The sequence below is a fragment of the Passer montanus genome, unplaced genomic scaffold (genome assembly GCF_014805655.1).
Source record: "Passer montanus isolate IOZ18808 unplaced genomic scaffold, ASM1480565v1 scaffold94, whole genome shotgun sequence".
In the NCBI taxonomy this organism is placed as follows: Eukaryota; Metazoa; Chordata; class Aves; order Passeriformes; family Passeridae; genus Passer; species Passer montanus.
The window spans coordinates 241,904-259,159 of NW_024374812.1; the positions used below are offsets into that span (position 1 = coordinate 241,904).

At 42.0% G+C, this 17,256-nt stretch overlaps 1 protein-coding gene across 1 annotated transcript in view; it reads left to right on the forward strand.

Moving 5' to 3' along the window:
* The window catches only part of PKHD1 (PKHD1 ciliary IPT domain containing fibrocystin/polyductin), a 239,336-nt gene that overhangs the window by 71,811 nt on the left and 150,269 nt on the right, over positions 1-17,256 (forward strand). Inside the window, exon 35 of the mRNA XM_039696008.1 lies at positions 6,352-6,502. Within this exon, the coding sequence (XP_039551942.1) occupies positions 6,352-6,502 (151 nt within the window). The remainder of the gene's footprint in view (positions 1-6,351; positions 6,503-17,256) is intronic.

Sequence of the window (17,256 nt, forward strand, 5' to 3'; positions counted from 1 at the left end):
TTCCTAATTGCTCCTTCATTAAGAAGTAGCTTGTTTCTTTTTTTTCCCTAGGAGCTAAAGATAATCAACTTTTGTTTGTTTCTGTAAATATTTTTTTTCTGCCCTTGAGGAGATAATTATTTCTATTGTTGCATGAAGATGGTGGCCAATACAGGAGGAATAATTAGAGCAGATGGCTGAAAATACTTCCCTTGTAAAAGACATCTAGTATAATAAAATACCTCCCCTTCTCTTTTGTCTCCTCCAAATATACGTTTTTCTTTCCTTCAGGTGGATGGGAGTTGGGTGAGGGGGTGTAAATCTTTTCCTGATGTATTAAACTGAGGAGCTGTTAAGAGTTCACAGCCTGGAAAGTGAGCTCCCTGCATCCATCACTGAAATTAAAGTGTTTTCAAATGTGGTGTGGAGTCCTGGGTGTGTGGCGTGGGGAAATCTGCGCTGCACTCCATCACTTGGAATGTTAACCTTGTCTCTCCGTGGTGACTGAGGACAGGAACACTTGCTCTCCGTACTCGCTAGTTAAATGGCAATCTGTCAGCACCAAGGAAAGGCTGCTCTCCTGGGTGTCAATCTCTGCTGTGTGGGCAGCATTCCAAACTTTTGTTCATTCGTGGACGTGCTCACTGGGACAGGGGAAACTTCCTCCTGCTAAAGATTGCAGGAACCACACTGTGCTCTGTGTCCCACCAGCTGGGTCTGGGGGAAAGGATAAAACTGCCTGCTGGGGCTGGAGTTGGTGGGAAAAGCCTCCTGCTTCCAGGTTTCTCCAACCCTCAGCTGGAACCCACAGCCTGGAATCATGGAATGGTTTGGGTTGGGTGTGACATCAAAGAACATATTCTTTCAAAAACCCTGCCATGGGCAGGGACACCTTCCACTATCCCAGGTTGCTCCAAGCCCTGTCCAGCCTGGCCTTGGACACTTCCAGGGATGGGGAAGCCACAAATCCTCTGGGAAACCTGTGCCAGGGCCTCACAATAAATAATTTGTCCTTAAAATCTAGGAAAGAAGGGAGAACAGTGAGCACAGCAGGAAGCAGGGTTGTTGTTTAACTACATCACTGCTTCTTGGTTTCGTTTTATAAGTGATTTTCTGATGAGAGGCTGAAAGCTCTTTGTGCCTATAATTGTTACTCTAGTCTTTTTTTGGGAGTGTACTCTTAAAAAACCCCACTTAACTAAAGAAATTGCAGTTATCCCAAACTGTGATCAAATGATCTATTCTGTATCTAAACAGGAGTTTCTCAACCCTTTGAAGCCCAAACCTTGCATTTTGGTATCCTTCCCGTTTGTGAATTTTTTACCAGCCTGAGTGGGAATGTAAGTTTTTCACTGTTATTTATTCAGTTGTTGCTGCTGTTTCTGAGCCCTGGTAGTCACAGGCACAAGCTGACAAACTGATCCTGAGATGTGTCCCTAAAGGCTGACAGAAAGGCAACCACAGCCTGGTTGACAACTGCAGCAGCTAAAAAAACATAAAATGGAAAGAAATCTGCCTGGAAAATGAAAAAAAGAAGGTGCAGTAGGCAGGAAAGGGGGGGTAAGGTGCTGAACTGCAAAGAGATTGTGTGTATTTTATTGAATGTTACAAAAATGTTATTTTACTTTTACATAATTATTTTGAAGATATGATTGGGAAGGAAAAATTAACCTGTGTTATAACAAGCTATGGGCCTGCTACACAAGGTTTGGGCTTGATATGAGTTGTGCATAGAATCCCTGAGTATTCTGAGTGGAAAAGGGCCTGCAAGGATCATTGAGCACAGCTCCTGGCCCTCACAAGACACCCCAAAAATCCCATCATGTTCCTGAGAGGTTTGTCCCAATGCTTCTGAGCTCCATCCAGCTTGGGACTCTGATCTGGGCAGCCTGTTCCAGTGCCCAAACTCCTTCTGGGTAAAAAACCTTTCCCTAGCAAATAAAATTTCCTGTGTGCATGACACATTCCAAATGGATGTCAGAGCTGGAAAGCACCTGCAGGACTCTATTCATTGAATTGTCAGGTCAAATCCCTTCCCAGCTCCTTCTGTTTTTTGGTGCCTCAGGAAGCACAACTGGGGTTTCTTAGGGATTCCCAATGCTGGTGATTTCCCACCCCAAGGAGGTTTCTGCCCATATTTTGCAGGTTTGGCTCCCTACTGGGTTAATGCCATCTGCTGTGCTGGATTCAAAATGTGAAACGTTGGCAGTGTGGGTTTTCTGTGGATGTGTGATGTGAGGGCACATCCTGCATCAGTTTGGGGGATGATTTTACGTGTTCAGTTCAGGTTATAATTGTTTATTTAACCCATTACATTGTATAAAACACACAGCCAGGAGAGACTCATGCCTCAGTTTATCTACTGATTGTCACAAACCCTGCAGGATTGCAGCATCCTTGTTGTCTTGCTTCTCCTGTTAAACCTCGTTGAAATTGGCCACATTCAAATGTGAGCTCTGACAGTGACACAGATGGCTGCAGAGATGTTGTGGTCTCATAAGCTCTGTTTCCTCCAAATCATCTTTCCAACTCTGGTACACACTGAAGCCAGAGCATGGAGCTGCCACCCCACTGCAGCAGCTGCTGCCAGCAGCTTCAGCTTCACAGCTCAGGGCTTGTTTTATGCCAGCTCCTCTTTGTCCAATTTTGATTTTCCAGCTCCCTGCCATTTTTCCTGAAGCTGGAAAAAGCACAGGAGTAAAATGCCCAGCACCAGTGGCTGAGACACAGCTTTCCCTGGCTCTGCAGGTTCCTTCTGGTTCATTCACCAAGCCCACGTGGGGTGGGCACTCAGCCACAACCCTGGCACCTGCAGCTGCTGCTGCTCTTCAGGCTGAGAAGTATTTCAATTAAACACCAGAGGTCAAATACAGGGTGCCAGGCAGGGGACAAAAAAGAAAGAGTTTTTCTTGTCTGAAAAAAAATATAGTGAGAAGGATATTGTGACTCTGACAGCAGCCCTGCTTAATGAGAGATGTGCAATTAATTTGTGTATTAGTTGATGTTATTTTACCATGGGCTGCTTAAGTGGAACTGGATATAAACACCACCACCCTTCTGGAAAGGATCTTAAGAATTCTGTTGCAGCTGGAGATTGCACTGTGCTTTTCTCCCAGAATTAGGGAACATAATCACATGGGATTCACAAAGTTGAGGAAAATGTACTGGTGGTTTAGGGCAGGTGTCTGTTTCACTAAACTTGCATTAGACCACACCCTCTTCTTTCAAAGATCTTAAGGAGGTGCTCTTTCATCTTAGGGAAGGGTGCAGGACTGCAAGAGAAGAGTCACCAAACAAATTGTTTGATGTCTTTCCTCAATTCCTACAGAGCTGCCTTCCCTCTAACCCTGCTCTGTGCTCTGGTAATTTCAAGTGTTTTCCTTAAACAAACCCCCTTTTCTCCTCCTAAAACAGATTCTTTGGATTTATTCTCTCTGTGGTAATGCAAAGATACTACAAGTGGTTATAAACAGCTCTTGGTCTTGTATTATTTGGCTGATGTTCATCTGTTTAATTTTATTTATAAAGAAGAAAAAGTGATTTTACGATATTTAAAAAATATTGATTTTACAAATCAGAAATCACTTGAAAGACACACAGGCAGATGGTGCACATGACAGTGGATTAAGCCAGGCATTTTCTCACTGGAAACTTTTAGGTATGGACTGGGTGGAAAAAACAGAGAATTTAATGACCTTGTTTAACTCATTTTCTCCCTCTGTGAGGGTGGGGATGCCCTGGGACAGGTTGCCAAGAGAAGCTGTGGTTGGCCAATCCCTGGAAGTGTCCAAGGCCAGGTTAGATGGGCTTGGAGCAATCTGGGATAGTGGGAGGCGTCCCTGCCTGTGACAAAGGGGTGAAATGAGGTCCTTTCAAGTCCTTTACAACTCAAACCATTCTGGAATTCTGTAATTCCACTGTCATGTATGAACACTGAGATTTTTGTGTCAGATGGTGTTGGGAGAACTGAACAGATACTGAGTCTTCTAAGAGGAGTCAGCAGAAGCCAATCAAGCTCAAACACTGATGTTAGGTAGAGAGAAGCTTAAATGAAGAACTAGAGTGTTTTCTAGTTAGAAATTTTCTCGTTGCCATCTTAAAATATAAAAAAAAAAAGTCAAATTCAGAAGAGGAATTTATTCTTAACTCTTGCAGGGCTTCTGTCAACAGCTGACTAAGTGCTAGCAAGTGGTGCTAGCAAGGTCTGGTCCATTCCTTACATCCTTGCTTGCCCATGAGAGTTAGTTAAAGGTTCTGAGTGATTTCAGAGGGTCAGAGTGACATCAGAGTGACTTAAAGGCACTCAGCAAACCTTCTCAACCAAATGTTCCTGTGGATCCCACCATTTCACAGCTGCCTCCTCCAGTGTCATACTGATAGCACTGGCAGCATTTGTACCAGACAGGAATTTAGGGAATTTGTAATTTTTTGCTACAGTTGGCTTAATAAGCAGTGTATGCACCTTTCTGTGAACTGTCCCCTCCTCTGAGATGAAAACAAGTTTAATTAGCTGTTTTTCAGTGGATCTGTTGTATATTTTCTGCAATCTGCTTCATAGCATTGTCAATGAAGAGTAATTCACCTCCTCTCTGGAAAGATAATGGGTAAAGGCATCTATCCTTTTAGCTGCAAATTTGTCTTAAATCTCTGAAGTATATAAACTAATGAAAATTTAACTTGTCTTACTACACCTAGAACTATGCAATAATCTTACTTTGGTAATGATGAAGTGGTTCACTCCCTCTGACACCAGAGTTTTAACTCCCAAGAATTTTCTACTGCCTTGTGTGTTAATGCAGTCCCAGGCTTCACTCTGAACTGAATCAATTCCCTTTGTAGAGAAATCATAAAATGGATTGTAGAAAATCCCAGCATCCAGCCAGGGTGGATATCAACCTGTTGTATCATTTAGCCTGGGAACCATCACTCATTCCCTGGTGTAAATGATTAAAACAGTTTATAATAGTTTAAATAATTAGTGTGGTTTGGGTTAGAAAGACCTTAAAGCTCATCTGAAAGTCCATGGACAGGGACACCTTTTACTGGACCAGTTTGCCCAGGGACAGCACTGTGGGAAATATTCTATAAAACATCAGGCACATAAAACTAAACCTGAAAACAGCAGAGTAAAAGAGAATAACGATCATAACACTCCCATTATTGATTCACCTCAACTGCAGCTCCCGAGCAAAAGCTTTAATGCACTCGATGTGCTCCATTTGAAAATGGAGTAACTCTCTTTTGCTTTTGTCTTGAGGTTATTCTTTCCACTGCTGTTTTGGATTAGCACAGCCCAGTGAGGACCACAAATATTTCTGTGTCTGGTTTCATCCCCCCACCACCTCAGATGAGCCGAAGATGTTCTTGCTGGTTCACGTATGAGACCAAATAATATGTTTTGGATGTCTATGTCCACACATGTGCACATGTGTCCAGGCAAAAATATTCACTGCTTCTTCAAGAAATTTACCATCAGGGCCCTAAACAACCTGATCTAGTGGGAGGTGTCACTGCCCATGGCAGGGGGATTGGAAGGAAATAACCTTTCAGGTCTTTCCAACCCAAACAATTCTGTGATTCTATAAAACCTTCACTGCAATGTACATAGAAGTATAGAGATGAGGAGAAACCTTTGAGCTCCGGGATCACTTTACCATTGCACATCATGAGTCAGTCTATTATCAGTTTTCAAGTTATTCAGGGCCTTATTTGGAGCTGCCGTACTCACTCTCAAAGCAGAGGCAATAACAACACCGGATTAGCTAAAAGAGAGAAAGCTAAAAAGGTATTTGAGAAGAGGAATATCTGTCTAAATGAGGATGAGTGGCAGGAGAGCCTTTAGGGAAAAAAAAAATAAATCAAAAACCTCTGAAGCAAAATACTGCCCATCCAGCAGGACGCTTTAATTCTAAGCTCTTCAGGCTATTTTATGACATTGCCAGGAAACAACAGTGCAGTTCTTCCTCTCGGGAGGCAGAGAGAGACACACACCAGGAAACCTGTGGTCGGTCCCGGTGCAAATCCCTCATTCTCCAGACCAGAACGAGACAAGGGGCGACCCCCAAATTGTGACAGGCATTCCTGAAGGCCAAGCACCTCTCCAGTGCCAATACCATCTATTCCTTTGCCTTTCACAGGGTCCCTTGGAAGTCATCTTGCCCAGAGCACGGCAGAGGAGATGCCAATGCCACGTCCTCCGCTGTTCTCTGAGCAAGCTGCCTTCTTGAAAGATGGAAAGGGGCGAGCTTTGAACTTCTCTGGGTCTTTCCGGGCGCGTCTTTGGCATCTCCTCCGCTGCTCTCTGAGCAAACTCCCTTCTTGAAAGATGGAAAGGGGCGAGCTTTGAACTTCTCTGGGTCTTTCTCTTTCCAGCTTGCCCTCCAGTTGTGCGGCCGGTGGGACGAGGACTCCAGCTGGCCTGCTGGCCACCAGCCGCGAGATGGCGATAATGTCACGATAGAAGGCGGCCGGACCCTGCTCCTGGGGACCGCCACCAATGTCCTCAACCTGCTGCAGCTCAGAGGTCCGCACGAGGGGGGTTCGGTGCTCTTCCTCCTCCAGGGATGGGGATTTCCATGGCTCTGATCTCTCCTTCCACTCCCCAGCTCCAGCATTAGGCAGATGGTTGTGCAGGCTGAGCCTGCCCTCAGTAGATGCAAGGGGGGAGTGATGGGGGACAGGGCAAGAATTAAAACAGAAGGAATTGTTTATGCTCCTTGAGGCATAATGACAATATAAGCAAAAAGGCCTTTTCCCCCTTTTTCTCTTTCCCCAGTCTACCAAATTTCTGCTGTCCTGAGCGGTGTTCAGTGGTAATGGCACTGCTGATAACAAAAATCTGCTCTGTTCTGTTTGGCGTCTTTGAGGCAGGTGTGTCACAAACACCTTCACAAAATTATTGACATTATAGAGTTGCAGGTCACAACAATCAAATGCAGTAAATAATCCCAAATCCTAGAGCCCAGCTGGTGGGCAGTAAGTAAATAACTGAGCACAGTTATGATGGGAAACCCTGGATTTGCTGGATTTATGTACCCGTACATCAACCCAGAATAAGAATGAGACTGGCATATCTCTGTGGGTGTCAAAGTAAGTATTGAAAGGACTTGTAATTTCTTGCCAGAAATCTTTCCCCCGGAAGTTATATCCTGGTTGTGGAATCTGCTGTATACCTGCCTGGTATTATGAGAATGAGTTGTGCTGGTGAAATTGTTTGTTCAAAGTTAAGCTTTTGCTGAAATAGAGCTCAAAAAAATGAAAGCAGAAGTTTTTATATGTTTAAAGACCAGGATCATTGCTGGTAAAATTGCTTCTATACTAAAATGATACTAAAGGTACTAGTTTTTCATTAAGATGATGGTGAAAGTAATGCATTTGACAATTTTATTTTATTTTAAATTTGAATGATAATTCGATAAAGAAAAAAGTTTGCAAGTTTATCCCTATCATGAGAACATTTTCAAAACTGAACTTGCTCAGTCTAAGCTCAGAGGATTTCAAGAATTGCTACACCAGACATCACTCTCATTTAAACGCAAAATTAAAAATCAACCGAGATTTTAAGATTAAAAATGGGCAAAACACTTTGGTACAATCCTTTTCCCCAGCGAAATTCCTCAGATTCTAAATCTGTGGTTCAAGATTATTCTTAACCTCATTGTGATTATGCCATGCCTTAGAGGAGACAGGTCAGAACACCAGATTTCTTTTGGCTGCAAATCTGGATGAAGATTTTGCGGCTCAGTCACTGACTTTGTGAAGAATTGGGGCAAAATATTGGAACAGAAACCTTCTGAGCTTTGGACCTATTCAAAGGCTCATTTGATCTATGAGTCAGCCCTCATGAAGCTACTGGAGCTCTGATTGAATTTAATGAAGTCTGGAGTAGTATCTTTATGTCTTTGGCTCATCTGACATTCAAATCATTCCTCATCTTTATCGTGTTTTCCAAGAAGCCTGGTTTATAAAGTCAATTCAGTTAGAAAAGCAGCATTAGAATATTCTAGATGTGATTATTTTCTCCATTGTTACATGCCAAACAGAAGGATAAAACATTTTAGAATTATAACCTGCAGGAATTTCTTTGTCTGAGCTTTGTGAAGTTGCCTGTTGCATCCACTGCCACTGCCATAGGTTCTCTGGCTGTGTAGCCTTGGTTAGATTTGGAATGAAGACATGCTGAGATCTATTCTGAAATGAGGCTGAGGTTTATCTTATCTTCCCTTTTTTAAAACTGTCCAGCTCAGGGGAGTTTTTTAGGCTCCTGTATTGATAGAAACACACATCAACAAAAACCTCTTCATCTTAGGAATTACAGACACCCATCTCAAACTGAATCACAGGTGATCCCTCAGAGCAGCAACTACCAACCCCATGAGCACATCAAATAATCAAGCACTTCCCCCAGGTGCCAGATGGGCATGGCAGTAAACCCCTAACCCCTCAGGTAGGTGTCAATATGTGCTTCGATTGAAACATCCCATTCCTATTTTACCTGGAGAGTTTTTCTTGGCTGGAGCTGGAGAATGGGATTAAATTGTAGCTCTGCTCCCTTTGGCTTTCATGACTCAGCATCAGGCTGGCTGTGCACTCTGAAGCTGAAAATACAAGGTTTTGTGGATGGAAAAATGATGTAACACTACTGAATACACTGGTGCTACACTGCCCATTTTCTGGTGCTGTGTCCAGCAAACTCAACATATGTTAACAGTCCCATTTCTTGAAATTCCCCCTTTTTTAAGACACCATGAGGATTTTGAATACTGGTCCTGTGTTGTCCCCTTTTGATGATTTCAACATTGCAGGAATTATTTAAAGAGTGTTAGAACAAGAACATCAACTTCACATCCAGCCTTAAACTGACCCTCCTTTAGCCACATTAACATATAGCCCCAAATATATAGAGATTCTGGGAATGACCAAACTGTCTGGACAGAAGATCTGGAGGTCAAAACAACAGCAAAATAGGATTAGGCAGCTGAATTCTGCTCACTGCCATGAGGGCTCAGCAGTTTCTCTCTCCTCCTCAACAAGCAGAGCATGAGCACTTGGATATTGAGAGTGGAAACTTTAGTCAGGCTGTGAAATGGCTCAGACAAGACTGATTGGAGAAGAGATACAAGATAGACAGACTGTAGATAATTCTGTATGTTCAGCAGATTGCAGTTATTTTTGTAATCCCAACATCACAAGCATGGAAATATTTATGATAACCCAGGACAGATGGAAATTTCCTTTGCACAGGGCTTACAGTGAAGGAACTTTGTGTTTGATGGGTTGATAACTCAGACATGTGTTGTTGCCTTTGTCTGAAATTACAGTGGTCTAGGGAGGTCTGGAGACAAAAAAAACCAAAAAAAACCAAACCAAAAAAAAAAACAAAAAACCAAAAAAAACACCACCCAAAACTGTCTTGTCTTTCAGGAGCTCCTTGGAGATGAATTTTGGGGTGAAACTCCCAGTTACACCCCAGTGGAATTGAAGATCCCCACCTGGACAGTTGCTCTTGCAAAGGCAATTTTGGGGTAGCCACACTTGCAGGCATAAGGGAGAAAATTGCTTTGATCCTTGTACTGGAAAAGACTCATTTTCACTTAAAGAATCATTTAGGTTGGAAAAGACCTCCAAGATCACGGAGTCCAACCTTTGACCAAATAGCAACATGTGAATTAGAACAGAGCACTGAGTGCCACGTGCTGTTTTTATTTGATTCTCTGACTCTGTGAATATTTTGAATTCCTTATAATCCACATTTTGATCATACTTTGGCCAGAATGGATCCTGTGAGTAAATCTGGGAGTAGGGAAAACAAAGATATTGATTTTGCTTGTCTTTTCCTCCTCTTTGATGCTATTAGCAACAAGCATCACATATTCTCTGATACACCACCTTCAATAGTAGTCAAATAAAGTGCTTCAGCCACTGCTGAGAAAGACTGCATTTTAATTCTCTGAAAGAAGGAAAAAGTGTTTCCCTCTGTCTTCTTCTCTGTGGCATCAACCAGTCCTTAAAGTAATTTTTAAATCCCTTGTCAGTAGGCACAGTAAGAACCTGTTCCTGTCATGGTGTTTTCTGTGCCCTTTTGATCAATCCGTTTGGGATAAGCATTGTCATCTTCTTTTTTTTTTTTTTTTCCAGGCAGTTTCCAGATAATATTTTCTTTTTTTAATCAGGCAGAGACATTACAATTAAAATACCATAAAAGTGATTCTGGCAGTATTGCAATAAGCATGTTTTTTAATTAAAGAAAGAACATGGGATGTACAAATAGTACCAGCTAATGGGAAATTTCATCCAATGTATTTTTTAATTGAGATTTAAAAGGAAGAAAAGTCAGCTCTATTTCTCTCTGTCACTGTGTGATATTTTCCTACATTGTTATGGTGAGCCTTCAATAATTAGTCTCAGAGCTTTAGAATCCTCTCTGTTTTCATGAAAAACTGTAAAAGGCATCAGTTTTCTATTTCTCAGTATGTTTTTCTGCAGGGATTCAGTGTTATCTAGTAGAGTACAACTTGCAGATGTGGGCATTCCTGGAGGAAGGGTTTTAAGGCCCTGAATGTGTAGCAGTTTAAGGTGTGGGTCTTTTCAGATCCTCCCCCAGCTGCAAACCCTGGTTCATGTTTGGGTGTGGACTGCAGGTTTCTTTTGCCATCATGTTTCATATGGGCATACGGGATTTACAGGATGCATGTTGGACTCCCACTTGCCAATTAAATTGATTTACTGCAACTTCAGCAGCTCTTGAGACTCCTGTGGGACATTTCATGATGAGCAGATCTGTGGAAGTTAATCCTGGCCAAAGAACTGAACACAGCTTTGGCAGAGACTGAGCAGAAACCCTGGGCAGCACCATCTCTTTCCTCTAATCACTGGCATGGAAAGAGGGAATTACAGAATCACAGAAGGTTTTGGGCTGGAATGGACCCTAAATCTCATCTCATTCTACCCCCCAGGGACACCTCCCACTGTCCCAGGCTGCTCCAAGCCCAATCCAGCCTGGCCTTGGACACTTCCAGGGATCCAGGGGCAGCCACAGCTTCTCTGGGCAATCTCTGCCAGGGCCTCTCCACCTCAGAGGGAATTTCTTCCAAATGTGCACCTAATGAAAGTCTGTCAATTGGGGACTTGAAATGACAGCCCAAGGACCTTTGTTTTCATCACATCCCTGTGGGTGGTGTTACCTGAGGCCTTCACAAGGCTCACTTGGAAGTTCCTCAATAGATCCCAGATGATGTCAGACATGGTAGAAGACACCCTGGAGTGTCTGCACCTCTTCCCCACCAAGTCATCTCTTCTCTTCCAAATCCATCCAGGTGTTGTTAAGTATCTCACAGGTCCCTTAAGAGCTGAAGAAATAGAAAGGTTTCTTTGAAGGAGATATATCTATGGCAGCATCTTCTGGGATGCTGATTGGAATTGCCTTTTACTTGTCTCCTGAGCTCTAAGGGAAGAGCCTGATCAGTTTCCAAGGGAGCACGTGCCATCTGAACAGATGGCTGTGAGCACAGCAAGCCAAAAAACAAAGGCTTGTCAGGCTGGGAAAATGAATTCTGTCTGAGAGTAGTGAAGCAGCTGCTGATTCCTCTCCCAGGGATGGATTAAGGCGTCCATCCAACAAAGTGCTGGAATACAAGCTTAACTTTTGAGTGTGTTAGTGATGTCCTGGTGGAAATACACAGGCATTTGAATTCAGAGCTAATCTGGGATCTGTATCTCTGTGCTGTGAACATGAAGGAACATTTTGAGGGAGATGCAGGATGAATTTTGGACTCTTGGTTTAAGCAGCCTTTTGGATGGGGCCAAAATAACAAAATTCCCCTTTGCATCTTGTTTAGACATGGTTCAAGCTGCAAACAACTTTCATGGTTCATTAGAATGTCCTGTGAGCATGTCAACAGGGTGCAGGTGACAGACCCATGAAATAATTAATTGTCTTTTCTAAAGCTCATGAAGTTTGTATTTTTCTTTTTGTATGCAACAAGATTTTAGTTGCTTTTTTTTGTTTGTTTGTTTGGTTGTATTTTTTTCCTGCTTGGAGGCCCTACTAGTGACCCCCTTGGAGCAGAAGAATGAGCAGTAAGGGGCCTGGCAGCACACTAAAGCCTTGTGGTTACACAGGATCAAGCAAAGCTATTCCAACCCTGGCAGTGGCATCCTGCTGTTTGCCACTCAGGGATGCTGGCCAGGAACAGAACTGAGCCTGGGGAATTCTCGTGGGGAATCCTGTGGCTTTGTCATGTGAAACACCAAGTGAGAAGAGCTGGTAAGAGCAAGCTGAAGGCTGTGGGGCTGAGTTATTCCTGGTCATGGAGAAGCAGAGCAGGTCTCCCCTGCACTAATGGGAAGAGGTAGTCTGGGTGAAAGGATGAGATTTCAATCTCCAAGTCCCCTTCCATGCAGAGGAAGTTCCCTAGTTGAAGGTTATGACACAGTAGTGATATAATAAGACCATTTTGTTGATACTCTTCTACCACGTGATTATTAAAAAAAAAAAGTCCTGAGATTATCCAGCACTCTTCTCGTAGTTTGCAGGCTTTAACACTGTACTCAGCTTTACATAAAAAAGTAGAATTAAATAAAATTTGAAGTGGCAATGAATAGCTGAAGTTGAACTAAATACAAATATGTTACTTTTATCCCAGCTCCCTAATGAGCTGTTCATTAGGAAAAATATCTTACATTGACTGTGAATGCAAAGTGTGGTCTCAAAAATGTCTCCATGCAAAAGGTGTACTTTGGAATGGGGACTTTGCTTCCCTCCAATTTCAGGAAATCTCTAAAACGGTCTATATCACAACCTAAATGAAAGTTAGTAACATTGCTTTTATTTATTATGAGAATATCTGGTTTAGAAATTTTTTTTTTAAATTTAAAATGAGGTTTTAGAGGAGTGATATAAACTGCTATGTCTGCAAGTGTGAAGCTTCTTCACAGGGGCAAGGAGAAACTCCCTGCACCAGTCTTCCCAATCTTCTACTTAATTTATTTATTTTTTTTCTTTATTTAATTTTTTTTTTTTGCCTGAAGTGCACATTGCAGGCTCTTTTCATACTTAATATTTTGGATACCTGGGCTGTGGTATTGCTTGAGTCAGTCCAGGACACCTGACAGAGAGAATTGTTAATACATTCCCTTTCCAAATCCTTTAGTTTGGAGCATGTCCTCCACCATTCCCAGGGACTTCAGGAGGTAAATCTCTTTTCACAAAACCAGTGGTGCTGTAATTAATTATTCTTTCAGTAGATTAAACCTCCCACCTTATTATTAGGTTTGTTTTCTTTAATTTTTTTTTTTTTTAATTATTTGGTCTGGCTGCTTCTCCCCTCCTGTGGGACATATGGAGTTGCCTTGTTGTTTTTATTCTTTCATTTCCCCCTTTGGTAAAGACAGATAAAGAAAGATTTCTTTTCTGTTTGTGCAGAGGTGGAGGCTAATTGCTGGGTTAATTGAGAAGAATGGTGCTTCTGATGTTCTCACAAAGTATCAAATAGCCTCAACATATTTCTCCCCTCTCTCCCTCACTCCACCTAAAGAGACCCATTGAATTTGCACATTACTGTACAGAAGTGATTATGGGCTTAATTGTATTTATTTTGCTTGGTGGGGAGGCCATCATAACAGTGGTTGATTGATTTTTATAAAATCACCCTCAAGGTCATGTGTAGGACTTTGCTTTCCTGTGCAGCCATAACAAACAATTTGAGGGTCACAGCCAAAGGCTCCGTTGAGCAATATTCCTGCTTTCTGCTTTCAGGGAAGGGGTCAAGTGCAATAAAAGAAGGAAGCACAACTTTTATTTTCTTTTTAAAAAAAGGAGAAGACAACCTTGTAAAGCAGCAGCTGTATATTTATTCTAACCCAACAGAAAACACAGAGGTGTAGAGGGACAATATGCAATTTTTGGACAGAAGAATTTGTAAGTTTGGCCAGAGTTTGTTTTACACACAGACTTGATAAATGGTTAAATGAGTCCTTCCTAATGTTTTCTTTTCTGTTCTGTGGTCCTGCTCTTCTTTCATCCTCAGCAGCGGAACTTTATTTTTCCACTATATTTTCTCCCAAAGACTGAGCACCATTTGGATTTGTCCTGGGAGGTTTTCAGAAGATTTGCAAAAATCCAGGGGACAACAGCATTGTGGAGTGACCATGAGTTAAGCTGATCTGCCCCTTCTCTAGGGTTAAATTTTGTGTCTGACTGCTGCTTCTAACAGAAAGCAAAAGAGTCACATACAGCAAGTCCCAAAATCATAGACGGGTTTGGTTGGAAGGAACTTTAAAAACCATCTTGTTCCAACCTCCCTGCTGTGGACAGGACAACTTAAGCTGGACCAGCTTGCTTAAAGCTGCATCCAAGCTGGTCTTGAACACTGCCAAGGATGGGACAGCCACAGCTTCCCTGGGCAACCTGTTCTAATTCCTCACCGCCCTCACAGGGAAGAATTTCTTCCTAAAATGAGGGCTTCTGGTGTTCAAGCTGCACCAGGGAAGGTTTAAATTGGATATTAGGAAGAATTTCCTTACTGAAAGGGAGGGCCTAGAGTGTAATAGACTTCTCAGGGCAGTGGCTGACTCACCACCCTGGAAGTGTTCCAAAAATGCATGGACCTGATGCTTGGAGACATGGTTTAGTGGTGGAGCTGGCAGTGCTGAGTTAATGGTTGGACTCTGTGATCTTAGAGGTCTTTTCCAACCTCAGTGACTCTGATTTCCCTTTGAAAAGGTCAAACTTACAGGCCAGGTGTGCACAGCTCCTGCTGGAACTCCTGCTGCTCCTGGGATGAGGTGGGAATATTGGTCCTACTTGCACCCAGAGGAGTCAGCAGCATCCAGACTTCTCAGACACTCAGAAATCCACAAAATATATGGAAAATCTTCAATTAACAGCTTAAAAATTTTGAATGGGCAATATGTGACTGACACTTGGGAAATCTTGTTTGAGACAGAATTGTGATTTTTGCAATCAAAGGATAGGACAACTGTCTACCAGCCCTACTGGTTGACTGGTACAGCATGGCAGCAATTAAAATACTCATTAAAAATTGTATGAGGAGAAGAGGAAACAGAAATTACTGTATTTCATTGAGAATAGAGCATAGGAAGTCAATAAAGACCTTAGGGAAGATGTCTTTTTTACGTTAGGAGTGAAATAAATCACAGTGATTTACAGTTCCATTTATAGATTGTGGTGATAAAATTATTAACACTGCTGCTATAAAGCAAAAGTATTTAATAAATATTTCTGTCCTCAGCATGGGAAGAAACAGGATGGTAAATTATATCAAGAGGACCAGCAGTCCATTTATTGCCAAATAATGCTAATAGAATGAAAACATTAAATATTCTTCCAGAATACACATTCTTAAAATCAACAGGTCCAATCTCATTCAAGAGCTTTAAAACTGCTGCTGGAGTCAGATATCTTGTGTTGTTTTACATGAAACAAGCTGAAATTTCTTCTGGTTCTTCACAATCCACGCAGTATAATTCGCAAAGACTCTATATAAAGGCTCAACACTAATACATTTGTAGATAGAAAAAGTATATCTAGGGAAAAAGACAATTTACACATAGGACAGTTGGTGCTTTTGAGAGCAAACCTGTGGTTCCCAGTGGTTATAAACAAGAAAATGTGAGATTTATCTCTTGCTTCGATTAAGCATATTTTGTAGAAAATTATGTAAAAAAATGTGGAAAGTAATGAATTCTGGAAAGAAAATATTTAATAGGTAGTCCCTATTCAAATATTATTTTTTATAAGTGTACGAAATTAGGACTAAGTTATAAGATTTTGTTATAAACTCAAGAAATCAATGAAATCAATGAAACAAGGTAAGCCCCTCCATGACAGAATAAAAAATGAAATCAGCATAAGCAGAATATGAGCAATGATCAAGATAGTACTTAATCTGTTTTATATATATATATATTTTTTTATTTTTTAAATACTTCAATTAACCCAGATGTCTGATCTCGCTTCTTCTTGCTAAGGATTGGCAGCGTTATCATGGAATCATGGAATGGTTTGGGTTGGAAGGAACCTTAAAGATCATCTGATCATCTGGTTGCACCCCCTGCCACAGGCACAGACACTTTCCACTACCCCAGGTTGCTCCAGCTCCCATCCATCCTGGTCTTTAGCACTTCCAGAGTTGGGCAGCCACAGCTTTTCCGGACAACTTGTGCCAGGGCCTCCCCACCCTCACAGGGAAAGAATTTGTGAGGCAGGAGAGGCAGCTGGGTGGTAGATAGAGAGATCACCATTAAAAACTGCTTCCACCAGTAGCGAACTGGCTGTGGGATGAGCTGGTACAGTTGTCAGCTACTTCACACAAAGGGATCGGGGTGGAGCCTTTGGAAGAGGTGTGAAGCTTCCAGACTTTGGGAATTTCCCTACTCTCTCCTGGGAAACACAGCTTGACCCAGGAAGGCACATCCCATGTGCAGTATGACAAAATGGATGAGATTCCACTCTGTCCACATCCATTGTACAGGAAGTGACAGCATCTGTCACAGGAGAGCAAATATGGAAGGAGATCATGGAATAAACCATCCTGAAGTGACAGATTGGGATTTTCAGCTCATGAGAGGCAAGAACAAGGGAGGCATTTGACAGAACTAAAGAGCTTGAGTCAGAAAAAAAGGGGATGGAAATGGTTTTTCATGCACTATGCATTTAACCCACAGAATTCATTGCTTCAAGAAGTCGTTGAGACCAAATATCACAAAGATTCCAAAGACCAGTTCTTTATTACTGGCAAATCTTATCCAGTTATACTAACAAGCAGTAGGAGGAAAATGTTGGCAAGGAGTTGAAACCTTATGCTTTGAGGTGAAGCTAACCTCTAATTAGGGATTAAAATGAGATTTTTATGGGATGGGGAGATCACCCCACAGCCAGCTAAGAGGGAGACGTGTCTCACACTGTATTTGGAAGCATCTGGTTTTGAACAGCAGCTGGGGGAGTTTGCAGGATTAAATCAAGCACTGATCTAAACAAGTTGCCAGTTCTTATGTTCCAAAGCAGTTTTCCTCTCCCCTCTCTCAGTCACAAGTAGTTTGTAATCTAAAAAGTAACATAATACAAATTAAGTAGGAATATCCCTTTTCAACATTAAGTGACTTAGTTGGTTAAAATTGGGTTTTTCCAAACACAGCTTCCTTTAACTGTGGCTGGAGAGTCTGCCCAGGCTGACTGGCCTTGCTCAAGTCTAGAAATGCAGACTGTTGACAAACCAAAAAATGGACTGTATTAATCAGATCTTTAAAGGTTTGATA